Source organism: Taudactylus pleione, unplaced genomic scaffold, assembly GCF_031769625.1.
Source record: "Taudactylus pleione unplaced genomic scaffold, aTauple2 ptg002606l, whole genome shotgun sequence".
Classification (NCBI taxonomy): Eukaryota; Metazoa; Chordata; class Amphibia; order Anura; family Myobatrachidae; genus Taudactylus; species Taudactylus pleione.
The window spans coordinates 58,241-70,292 of NW_028286984.1; the positions used below are offsets into that span (position 1 = coordinate 58,241).

General features: G+C 53.0%; 1 protein-coding gene across 1 annotated transcript in view; it reads left to right on the forward strand.

The window, feature by feature from the left end:
- Window positions 1–10,014, forward strand: part of COQ9 (coenzyme Q9) — a 68,203-nt gene extending 58,189 nt beyond the window's left edge. The window contains exons 8-9 of the mRNA XM_088466178.1: window positions 9,088–9,141; window positions 9,912–10,014. Of these exons, the coding sequence (XP_088322304.1) occupies window positions 9,088–9,141; window positions 9,912–9,947 (90 nt within the window). The 3' untranslated portion in view covers window positions 9,948–10,014. The remainder of the gene's footprint in view (window positions 1–9,087; window positions 9,142–9,911) is intronic.
- Window positions 10,015–12,052: the final 2,038 nt, after the last annotated feature.

Below are 12,052 nucleotides of genomic sequence, written 5' to 3' on the forward strand. Positions count from 1 at the left end.
TAGCAGCCCTCTTTATACAGTGCCCCCAGTTGCAGCCCCCATTATACAGTGCCCCTAGTAGCAGCCCTCTTTATACAGTGCCCCCAGTAGCAGCCCTCTTTATACAGTGCCCCTAGTATTAGCAGCCCCCATTATACAGTGCCCCCAGTAGCAGCCCTCTTTATACAGTGCCCCTAGTATTAGCAGCCCCCATTATACAGTGCCCCCAGTAGCAGCCCTCTTTATACAGTGCCTCCAGTAGCAGCCCTCTTTATACAGTGCCCCCAGTAGCAGCCCTCTTTATACAGTGCCCCTAGTATTAGCAGCCCCCATTATACAGTGCCCCCAGTAGCAGCCCTCTTTATACAGTGCCCCCAGTAGCAGCCCTCTTTATACAGTGCCCCCAGTAGCAGCCCTCTTTATACAGTGCCCCTAGTATTAGCAGCCCCCATTATACAGTGCCCCCAGTTGCAGCCCCCATTATACAGTGCCCCTAGTAGCAGCCCTCTTTATACAGTGCCCCTAGTATTAGCAGCCCCCATTATACAGTGCCCCCAGTAGCAGCCCTCTTTATACAGTGCCCCCAATAGCAGCCCTCTTTATACAGTGCCCCTAGTATTAGTAGCCCCCATTATACAGTGCCCCCAGTAGCAGCCCTCTTTATACAGTGCCCCCAGTAGCAGCCCCCATTATACAGTGCCCCCAGTAGCAGCCCTCTTTATACAGTGCCCCTAGTATTAGCAGCCCCCATTATACAGTGCCCCCAGTAGCAGCCCTCTTTATACAGTGCCCCCAATAGCAGCCCTCTTTATACAGTGCCCCTAGTATTAGTAGCCCCCATTATACAGTGCCCCCAGTAGCAGCCCTCTTTATACAGTGCCCCCAGTAGCAGCCCTCTTTATACAGTGCCCCCAGTAGCAGCCCTCTTTATACAGTGCCCCCAGTAGCAGCCCTCTTTATACAGTGCCCCCAGTAGCAGCCCTCTTTATACAGTGCCCCCAGTAGCAGCCCTCTTTATACAGTGCCCCCAATAGCAGCCCTCTTTATACAGTGCCCCTAGTATTAGTAGCCCCCATTATACAGTGCCCCCAGTAGCAGCCCTCTTTATACAGTGCCCCCAGTAGCAGCCCTCTTTATACAGTGCCCCCAGTAGCAGCCCTCTTTATACAGTGCCCCCAGTAGCAGCCCTCTTTATACAGTGCCCCCAGTAGCAGCCCTCTTTATACAGTGCCCCCAGTAGCAGCCCTCTTTATACAGTGCCCCTAGTATTAGCAGCCCCCATTATACAGTGCCCCCAGTTGCAGCCCCCATTATACAGTGCCCCCAGTTGCAGCCCCCATTATACAGTGCCCCTAGTAGCAGCCCTCTTTATACAGTGCCCCTAGTAGCAGCCCTCTTTATACAGTGCCCCTAGTAGTGGCAGCCCTCTTTATACAGTGCCCCCAGTGGCAGCCCCCATTATACAGTGCCCCCAGTAGCAGCCCCCATTATACAGTGCCCCTAGTAGCAGTCCTCTTTATACAGTGCCCCTAGTATTAGCAGCCCCCATTATACAGTGCCCCCAGTAGCAGCCCTCTTTATACAGTGCCCCCAATAGCAGCCCTCTTTATACAGTGCCCCTAGTATTAGTAGCCCCCATTATACAGTGCCCCCAGTAGCAGCCCTCTTTATACAGTGCCCCCAGTAGCAGCCCTCTTTATACAGTGCCCCCAGTAGCAGCCCTCTTTATACAGTGCCCCCAGTAGCAGCCCTCTTTATACAGTGCCCCCAGTAGCAGCCCTCTTTATACAGTGCCCCCAGTAGCAGCCCTCTTTATACAGTGCCCCCAATAGCAGCCCTCTTTATACAGTGCCCCTAGTATTAGTAGCCCCCATTATACAGTGCCCCCAGTAGCAGCCCTCTTTATACAGTGCCCCCAGTAGCAGCCCTCTTTATACAGTGCCCCCAGTAGCAGCCCTCTTTATACAGTGCCCCCAGTAGCAGCCCTCTTTATACAGTGCCCCCAGTAGCAGCCCTCTTTATACAGTGCCCCCAGTAGCAGCCCTCTTTATACAGTGCCCCTAGTATTAGCAGCCCCCATTATACAGTGCCCCCAGTTGCAGCCCCCATTATACAGTGCCCCCAGTTGCAGCCCCCATTATACAGTGCCCCTAGTAGCAGCCCTCTTTATACAGTGCCCCTAGTAGCAGCCCTCTTTATACAGTGCCCCTAGTAGTGGCAGCCCTCTTTATACAGTGCCCCCAGTGGCAGCCCCCATTATACAGTGCCCCCAGTAGCAGCCCCCATTATACAGTGCCCCCAGTAGCAGCCCTCTTTATACAGTGCCCCCAGTAGCAGCCCTCTTTATACAGTGCCCCCAGTAGCAGCCCTCTTTATACAGTGCCCCCAGTAGCAGCCCTCTTTATACAGTGCCCCCAGTAGCAGCCCCCATTATACAGTGCCCCCAGTAGCAGCCCTCTTTATACAGTGCCTCCAGTAGCAGCCCTCTTTATACAGTGCCCCTAGTATTAGCAGCCCCCATTATACAGTGCCCCTAGTAGCAGCCCCCATTATACAGTGCCCCCAGTAGCAGCCCTCTTTATACAGTGCCCCTAGTAGTAGCAGCCCCCATTATACAGTGCCCCCAGTAGCAGCCCTCTTTATACAGTGCCCCCAGTAGCAGCCCTCTTTATACAGTGCCCCCAGTAGCAGCCCTCTTTATACAGTGCCCCCAGTAGCAGCCCTCTTTATACAGTGCCCCTAGTATTAGCAGCCCCCATTATACAGTGCCCCCAGTAGCAGCCCTCTTTATACAGTGCCCCCAGTAGCAGCCCCCATTATACAGTGCCCCCAGTCGCAGCCCTCTTTATACAGTGCCCCCAGTAGCAGCCCTCTTTATACAGTGCCCCCAGTAGCAGCCCTCTTTATACAGTGCCCCTAGTATTAGCAGCCCCCATTATACAGTGCCCCCAGTAGCAGCCCTCTTTATACAGTGCCCCCAGTAGCAGCCCTCTTTATACAGTGCCCCTAGTATTAGCAGCCCTCTTTATACAGTGCCCCCAGTAGCAGCCCTCTTTATACAGTGCCCCTAGTATTAGCAGCCCCCATTATACAGTGCCCCCAGTAGCAGCCCTCTTTATACAGTGCCCCCAGTAGCAGCCCTCTTTATACAGTGCCCCCAGTCGCAGCCCTCTTTATACAGTGCCTCCAGTAGCAGCCCTCTTTATACAGTGCCTCCAGTAGCAGCCCTCTTTATACAGTGCCCCCAGTCGCAGCCCCCATTATACAGTGCCCCCAGTCGCAGCCCTCTTTATACTGTGCCTCCAGTAGCAGCCCTCTTTATACAGTGCCCCTAGTATTAGCAGCCCCCTTTATACAGTGCCCCCAGTAGCAGCCCTCTTTATACAGTGCCCCCAGTAGCAGCCCCCATTATACAGTGCCCCCAGTTGCAGCCCCCATTATACAGTGCCCCCAGTTGCAGCCCCCATTATACAGTGCCCCCAGTAGCAGCCCTCTTTATACAGTGCCCCTAGTAGTAGCAGCCCTCTTTATACAGTGCCCCCAGTAGCAGCCCTCTTTATACAGTGCCCCCAGTAGCAGCCCTCTTTATACAGTGCCCCCAGTAGCAGCCCCCATTATACAGTGCCCCCAGTAGCAGCCCCCATTATACAGTGCCCCCAGTAGCAGCCCCCATTATACAGTGCCCCCAGTAGCAGCCCTCTTTATACAGTGCCCCTAGTAGTAGCAGCCCTCTTTATACAGTGCCCCCAGTAGCAGCCCTCTTTATACAGTGCCCCAGTAGCAGCCCCCATTATACAGTGCCCCCAGTAGCAGCCCCCATTATACAGTGCCCCCAGTAGCAGCCCTCTTTATACAGTGCCTCCAGTAGCAGCCCTCTTTATACAGTGCCCCTAGTATTAGCAGCCCCCATTATACAGTGCCCCTAGTAGCAGCCCCCATTATACAGTGCCCCTAGTAGCAGCCCCCATTATACAGTGCCCCCAGTAGCAGCCCTCTTTATACAGTGCCCCTAGTAGTAGCAGCCCCCATTATACAGTGCCCCCAGTAGCAGCCCTCTTTATACAGTGCCCCTAGTATTAGCAGCCCCCATTATACAGTGCCCCCAGTAGCAGCCCTCTTTATACAGTGCCTCCAGTAGCAGCCCTCTTTATACAGTGCCCCTAGTATTAGCAGCCCCCATTATACAGTGCCCCTAGTAGCAGCCCCCATTATACAGTGCCCCTAGTAGCAGCCCCCATTATACAGTGCCCCCAGTAGCAGCCCTCTTTATACAGTGCCCCTAGTAGTAGCAGCCCCCATTATACAGTGCCCCCAGTAGCAGCCCTCTTTATACAGTGCCCCTAGTATTAGCAGCCCCCATTATACAGTGCCCCCAGTAGCAGCCCTCTTTATACAGTGCCTCCAGTAGCAGCCCTCTTTATACAGTGCCCCTAGTATTAGCAGCCCCCATTATACAGTGCCCCCAGTAGCAGCCCTCTTTATACAGTGCCCCCAGTAGCAGCCCTCTTTATACAGTGCCCCCATAGCAGCCCTCTTTATACAGTGCCCCCAGTCGCAGCCCCCATTATACAGTGCCCCCAGTCGCAGCCCCCATTATACAGTGCCCCCAGTCGCAGCCCCCATTATACAGTGCCCCCAGTCGCAGCCCTCTTTATACAGTGCCCCCAGTAGCAGCCCCTCTCTTTATACAGTGCCCCTAGTATTAGCAGCCCCCATTATACAGTGCCCCCAGTAGCAGCCCTCTTTATACAGTGCCCCCAGTAGCAGCCCCCATTATACAGTGCCCCCAGTAGCAGCCCCCATTATACAGTGCCCCCAGTAGCAGCCCCCATTATACAGTGCCCCCAGTAGCAGCCCTCTTTATATACAGTGCCCCTAGTAGTAGCAGCCCTCTTTATACAGTGCCCCCAGTAGCAGCCCTCTTTATACAAGTGCCCCAGTAGCAGCCCCCATTATACAGTGCCCCCAGTAGCAGCCCCCATTATACAGTGCCCCCAGTAGCAGCCCTCTTTATACAGTGCCTCCAGTAGCAGCCCTCTTTATACAGTGCCCCTAGTATTAGCAGCCCCCCCATTATACAGTGCCCCTAGTAGCAGCCCCATTATACAGTGCCCCTAGTAGCAGCCCCCATTATACAGTGCCCCCAGTAGCAGCCCTCTTTATACAGTGCCCCTAGTAGTAGCAGCCCCCAATTATACAGTGCCCCCAGTAGCAGCCCTCTTTATACAGTGCCCCTAGTATTAGCAGCCCCATTATACAGTGCCCCCAGTAGCAGCCCTCTTTATACAGTGCCTCCAGTAGCAGCCCTCTTTATACAGTGCCCCTAGTATTAGCAGCCCCCATTATACAGTGCCCCCAGTAGCAGCCCTCTTTATACAGTGCCCCCAGTAGCAGCCTCTTTATACAGTGCCCCCATAGCAGCCCTCTTTATACAGTGCCCCAGTCGCAGCCCCCATTATACAGTGCCCCCAGTCGCAGCCCCCCATTATACAGTGCCCCCCAGTCGCAGCCCCCATTATACAGTCGCCCCCAGTCGCAGCCCTCTTTATACAGTGCCCCCAGTAGCAGCCCTCTTTATACAGTGCCCCTAGTATTAGCAGCCCCCATTATACAGTGCCCCCAGTAGCAGCCCTCTTTATACAGTGCCCCTAGTATTAGCAGCCCCCATTATACAGTGCCCCCCAGTAGCAGCCCTCTTTATACAGTGCCCACAGTAGCAGCCCTCTTTATACAGTTGCCCCCTAGTATTAGCAGCCCCCTTTATACAGTGCCCCCAGTAGCAGCCCCCATTATACAGTGCCCCTAGTATTAGCAGCCCCCATTATACAGTGCCCCCAGTAGCAGCCCCCCATTATACTGTGCCCCAGTAGCAGCCCCCATTATACAGTGCCCCCAGTAGCAGCCCTCTTTATACAGTGCCTCCAGTATTAGCAGCCCCCATTATACAGTGCCCCCAGTAGCAGCCCCCTTTATACAGTGCCCCCCAGTAGCAGCCCCCATTATACAGTGCCCCCAGTAGCAGCCCTCTTTATACAGTGCCCCCAGTATTAGCAGCCCCCATTATACAGTAGCCCCCAGTAGCAGCCCTCTTTATACAGTGCCTCCAGTAGCAGCCCTCTTTATACAGTGCCTCCAGTATTAGCAGCCCCCATTATACAGTGCCCCCAGTAGCAGCCCCTCTTTATACAGTGCCCCCCAGTAGCAGCCCCCCATTATACAGTGCCCCCAGTAGCAGCCCCCATTATACAGTGCCCCCAGTAGCAGCCCCCATTATACAGTGCCCCCAGTAGCAGCCCTCTTTATACAGTTGCCCCTAGTAGTAGCAGCCCTCTTCTTATACAGTGCCCCCAGTAGCAGCCCTCTTTATACAGTGCCCCAGTAGCAGCCCCCATTATACAGTGCCCCCAGTAGCAGCCCCCATTATACAGTGCCCCCAGTAGCAGCCCTCTTTATACAGTGCCTCCAGTAGCAGCCCTCTTTATACAGTGCCCCTAGTATTAGCAGCCCCCATTATACAGTGCCCCTAGTAGCAGCCCCCATTATACAGTGCCCCTAGTAGCAGCCCCCATTATACAGTGCCCCCAGTAGCAGCCCTCTTTATACAGTGCCCCTAGTAGTAGCAGCCCCCATTATACAGTGCCCCCAGTAGCAGCCCTCTTTATACAGTGCCCCTAGTATTAGCAGCCCCCATTATACAGTGCCCCCAGTAGCAGCCCTCTTTATACAGTGCCTCCAGTAGCAGCCCTCTTTATACAGTGCCCCTAGTATTAGCAGCCCCCATTATACAGTGCCCCCTAGTAGCAGCCCCCATTATACAGTGCCCCTAGTAGCAGCCCCCATTATACAGTGCCCCCCAGTAGCAGCCCTCTTTATACAGTGCCCCTAGTAGTAGCAGCCCCCATTATACAGTGCCCCCAGTAGCAGCCCTCTTTATACAGTGCCCCTAGTATTAGCAGCCCCCATTATACAGTGCCCCCAGTAGCAGCCCTCTTTATACAGTGCCTCCAGTAGCAGCCCTCTTTATACAGTGCCCCTAGTATTAGCAGCCCCCATTATACAGTGCCCCCAGTAGCAGCCCTCTTTATACAGTGCCCCCAGTAGCAGCCCTCTTTATACAGTGCCCCCATAGCAGCCCTCTTTATACAGTGCCCCCAGTCGCAGCCCCCATTATACAGTGCCCCCCAGTCGCAGCCCCCCATTATACAGTGCCCCCAGTCGCAGCCCCCCATTATACAGTGCCCCCAGTCGCAGCCCTCTTTATACAGTGCCCCAGTAGCAGCCCTCTTTATACAGTGCCCCTAGTATTAGCAGCCCCCATTATACAGTGCCCCCAGTAGCAGCCCTCTTTATACAGTGCCCCTAGTATTAGCAGCCCCCATTATACAGTGCCCCCAGTAGCAGCCCTCTTTATACAGTGCCCACAGTAGCAGCCCTCTTTATACATGCCCCCCCTAGTATTAGCAGCCCCCTTTATACAGTGCCCCCAGTAGCAGCCCCCATTATACAGTGCCCCTAGTATTAGCAGCCCCCATTATACAGTGCCCCCAGTAGCAGCCCCCATTATACTGTGCCCCCAGTAGCAGCCCCCATTATACAGTGCCCCCAGTAGCAGCCCTCTTTATACAGTGCCTCCAGTATTAGCAGCCCCCATTATACAGTGCCCCCAGTAGCAGCCCCCTTTATACAGTGCCCCCAGTAGCAGCCCCCATTATACAGTGCCCCCAGTAGCAGCCCTCTTTATACAGTGCCCCCAGTATTAGCAGCCCCCATTATACAGTGCCCCCAGTAGCAGCCCTCTTTATACAGTGCCTCCAGTAGCAGCCCTCTTTATACAGTGCCTCCAGTAGCAGCCCTCTTTATACAGTGCCCCCAGTCGCAGCCCTCTTTATACAGTGCCCCCAGTAGCAGCCCTCTTTATACAGTGCCCCCAGTAGCAGCCCCCATTATACAGTGCCCCTAGTATTAGCAGCCCCCATTATACAGTGCCCCCAGTAGCAGCCCCCATTATACTGTGCCCCCAGTAGCAGCCCCCATTATACAGTGCCCCCAGTAGCAGCCCTCTTTATACAGTGCCTCCAGTATTAGCAGCCCCCATTATACAGTGCCCCCAGTAGCAGCCCTCTTTATACAGTGCCTCCAGTAGCAGCCCTCTTTATACAGTGCCCCCAGTAGCAGCCCCCATTATACAGTGCCCCTAGTATTAGCAGCCCCCATTATACAGTGCCCCCAGTAGCAGCCCCCATTATACTGTGCCCCCAGTAGCAGCCCCCATTATACAGTGCCCCCAGTAGCAGCCCTCTTTATACAGTGCCCCCAGTATTAGCAGCCCCCATTATACAGTGCCCCCAGTAGCAGCCCTCTTTATACAGTGCCTCCAGTAGCAGCCCTCTTTATACAGTGCCCCCAGTAGCAGCCCTCTTTATACAGTGCCCCCAGTCGCAGCCCTCTTTATACAGTGCCCCCAGTATTAGCAGCCCCCATTATACAGTGCCCCTAGTATTAGCAGCCCCCTTTATACAGTGCCCCCAGCTGTGCACCATGGGAGAGATGTCATGACGTCTCTCCCATCAACCGCTGCGGGGGGGGGGAGCCAGAATAGGAGCTGATGAGTGATCTCCAGCCGCCTCCCTCCGTGGCCGCAGCAGCCAATCAGAGTCTGTATGACTCTCTCATTGGCTGGCTGCGCTGCTATGACCATGGCGGCTGTGTGTCTGTTTCTGTGTAGGGCAGACCGCTACTCACTGCGGCCTGCCCTACACTTGTGGGGCCCTGGGGACACTAGCGGCGGGTGCGGGCCTGGGCAATGCACTGGCTGCACCGCCGATGTTACTGTGCCGGGAGGTGGAGGAATTTTACCTGGCGGACCACCCAACAGAGCGTGGGGAGAACACTGATCTGTACACCTCTCAGGGACACCTTGTTGCGTGTGGATCTTCTGACACTTTGTGTGATGGATATTTAGTTATCTGCAGTCACTATTAGCCAGCGCCATACGTTATTATCCATATATCAGAATATGGGTTGTGGTACTTGTAAGGCTAATAACATGCAGCAGGTTACAGAGTATTTCAGCATATAGGTGACTTGTCTCTTCCCCCTCTTCTATAGGTGACCTCTACTGGAGAAGCTGTCATTCAGGGGCTAATGGGCGCTGCTGTTACTGTGAGTATTGAGCAGCAATTATACCTCAAAATATACTAAAAATATTCAAATTTCTGTTTGTAAAAATCCCCAAATGCAGAGCTCCTGTGAGTGTGATGTATATACCGTACCCCGTGCAGGAGGGCGTGTGCCCACCAATACGTTACTCACCTGTCTCATGGCAGCCTGTTTCTATGAGTCCAGTGGAGGGCACTGGAACCCTGGGTTGTAGGGTGCATTATCAGGAGCTTGTGCACAAGGTGGGGCAGATATCTTCACCCTAAAGAGTACCCATAGGGACCCACAGGGATACCATGGGGATGTCCTAAAGCAGTTTCCCTAGGGTGGGGGAAGCTCCTGGGCAGAAAAGAAGAACTCTTCGCCCAAAGGAAGCATCCTGAGAGGCAAAAGTATCTTCCATGGTATCCCTGCGGATCCCTATGGACCCTGAAGAAATCACTTTACTATACACAGACAGGAAGTCTGGTGTGCATAGGACTAGTGTTTCCCCCACCTGAGACACTCTGTATAAACCATATCTTGTGATTGATGTACAAAGCCCCCCCCCCCGCCGCCTTATGTATGGTTACTCCACAAACACACGGAGTCAGATGCCGGACATGAGATTCTGCACAGAGGGCTTCTTTCCTGGGCTCAGCCTGCGACCACCCATTTATAGTCTGTAATGACGGCAGTGCCAGCAGATGGTAGTGTATAGTATGGGATTACATTCTTCTCCTTGCAGGTTATATGGATCTGAACTTTGGTGTTTTTTTTTTTCCCTCTCCCAGTTAAAGAACCTAACCGGACTGAACCAGCGTCAGTGACCGTTCCCATCCCCCCTCCACGTCCTGCTTGTACCTTATTATGTGTAATAAATATATTTGTGTATTACCTGCCTGGAGTGCGTTTCTGTATGGGGGAGAATTCCCAGAGAGCTATGGCAAACGGGTGCGCCTGGGAGTTGCGCTGTTACTGCAGGAAATAAGCCAATTCCCGGAAGAAATCACAAACTATTTCACAGGTGAGTTATCTTTAAATGTTGCAAAACTATAATGGTGCTAATTGTATCCAGTGTACCTGCAATGTGCATCAGGGTGTAGGCACCTCCTGGCCAATATGGCTGCATGGGCCTCGTACAGTGACGGACTGATAACAAGGCCACAGACCAAGAGGGTGTAGGCACAACCTTCTATCAGGTCACTTTTTGAAGAAAAAGATTTTCTCAACTTTTTCACCTGCTCAGGGGGGTGCACACAAAAACACAAACAGTATTTTGGTACTCACTGTTAAATCAGATTCCACAGGGGGACACTGGAGTCAGGACTGAGGGGTGTTGAGGAGGCTGCACTTAAAGAAATTAACAAGTGTGACTGGCTCTTCCCAAAGTTAAGAAACTGAGGCGAGAGGAGAAGCAGAGAAACCTCTAGAGGAGGAGGAAGAAGAACAGAACGTTAAACAGGAACAGTAAAATCGAAGCACCAGCCTGGAACAACTGACAGTCACACTAGGATGGGGGTCCAGTGTCCCCTGTGGAATCAGAGAAAACAAATTTAATGGTGAGAACCAAATCTTGTTTTCTCCATCATCCACAGGGGACACTGGAGCCAGGACTGTGGGGACGTCCCAAAGTTACCCCCACGGGAGGGAGACCGCAACACCTGTAAAACAGAATGGCCAAATTGAGAATCTGAAAACGCAAAAGGTGTCAAACCTATAAAACCGAACAAAGGTGTGAGTCTCCGACCAAGTGGACGTACGGCAGAGCTGGGATCAGAAACCCCCCTGGCAGGCGCCCATAGAAGCCGGCGGAGGCAGGGAAGCAGCCAAATAAGCCTGACAGATGTATCCAACGCGCCAAGGTCTGTTTAGAAGCGTGCTAGCCGCACTTGGCCACATCATATAGGACGAACAAGTCGGACCTGCGCAAGTGAGCCATCCAATCCACAATGCAGAAACCGGGATGATGGCTGATCCCCCATCAACACTGGAACCACAATGAGTTGGTTGATATTACTTCCTGAGGAAGGCCCGCGCTGGGCATAAACACGTTGGCATAGAAGATGTGGATGCAACTCCAAGCGCTACACTATACCACTGCTAGCGCAAACACCCGCACCTACAGCGGGGCCGTGCTACCAACCGGTCTGAGCCGATAGCAACGCAGAGCACCCAACAGGAATCAACCTGCAAAACCCCAGGATTGGGGAATCGTGCCTCATCACACCGTGCCAGCAACGTACCTGGATGTAACAGACCAGAAGGATGGATACACCACGGTCAGTCTACATTTTTTAACTGACGGAGGAAGCACCTCCTGAAGCTCCCCATTGTGCAAGATCGATGTCACATGGTTAACCACACCGTGCCCACGTCTCTCTGCCACACATCCACAAGTATCCAGGCACTGACCACGCATAACCAGGACGCCACCCCTAGCTCTGAAAAGTCCACAACACTATGTGGAAATTAGACTCTCTGAATACTGGAGTAGACCATTCCGGGTGCTGATAATACTCACTAGCAACCTTCCACTTTACGGCAAACACTTGCCGCACTAAAATGGTTACTGGACATTGCCACATTGACTTGTTTTGCTGCATCCTACATGGCCGAGATTGCCCCACTTGTGTCATTGTGCACATTACAATATTTGTTCATAGCAGCCAGCCCACATGTATGATTTCTCTGTACAAGCACCAATATTCTGTACTGCTGCTGTCTATTAAGACTAGTAAACTACTATCTTGCAACATTTTGGGTCCATTCTTCTTTACACATCACCCAATCATTTGAAACAATACCACTTGGCAATAGGTCTGGTTGATATGAAATGATGAAACCACCTTCGGCAAGAAAGCAGAGTAAGTACGAAGCTCAGCGCGATCCTCATGGAAGACCAGATAAGGAGAGCAAAAGACAGAGCGCCAAG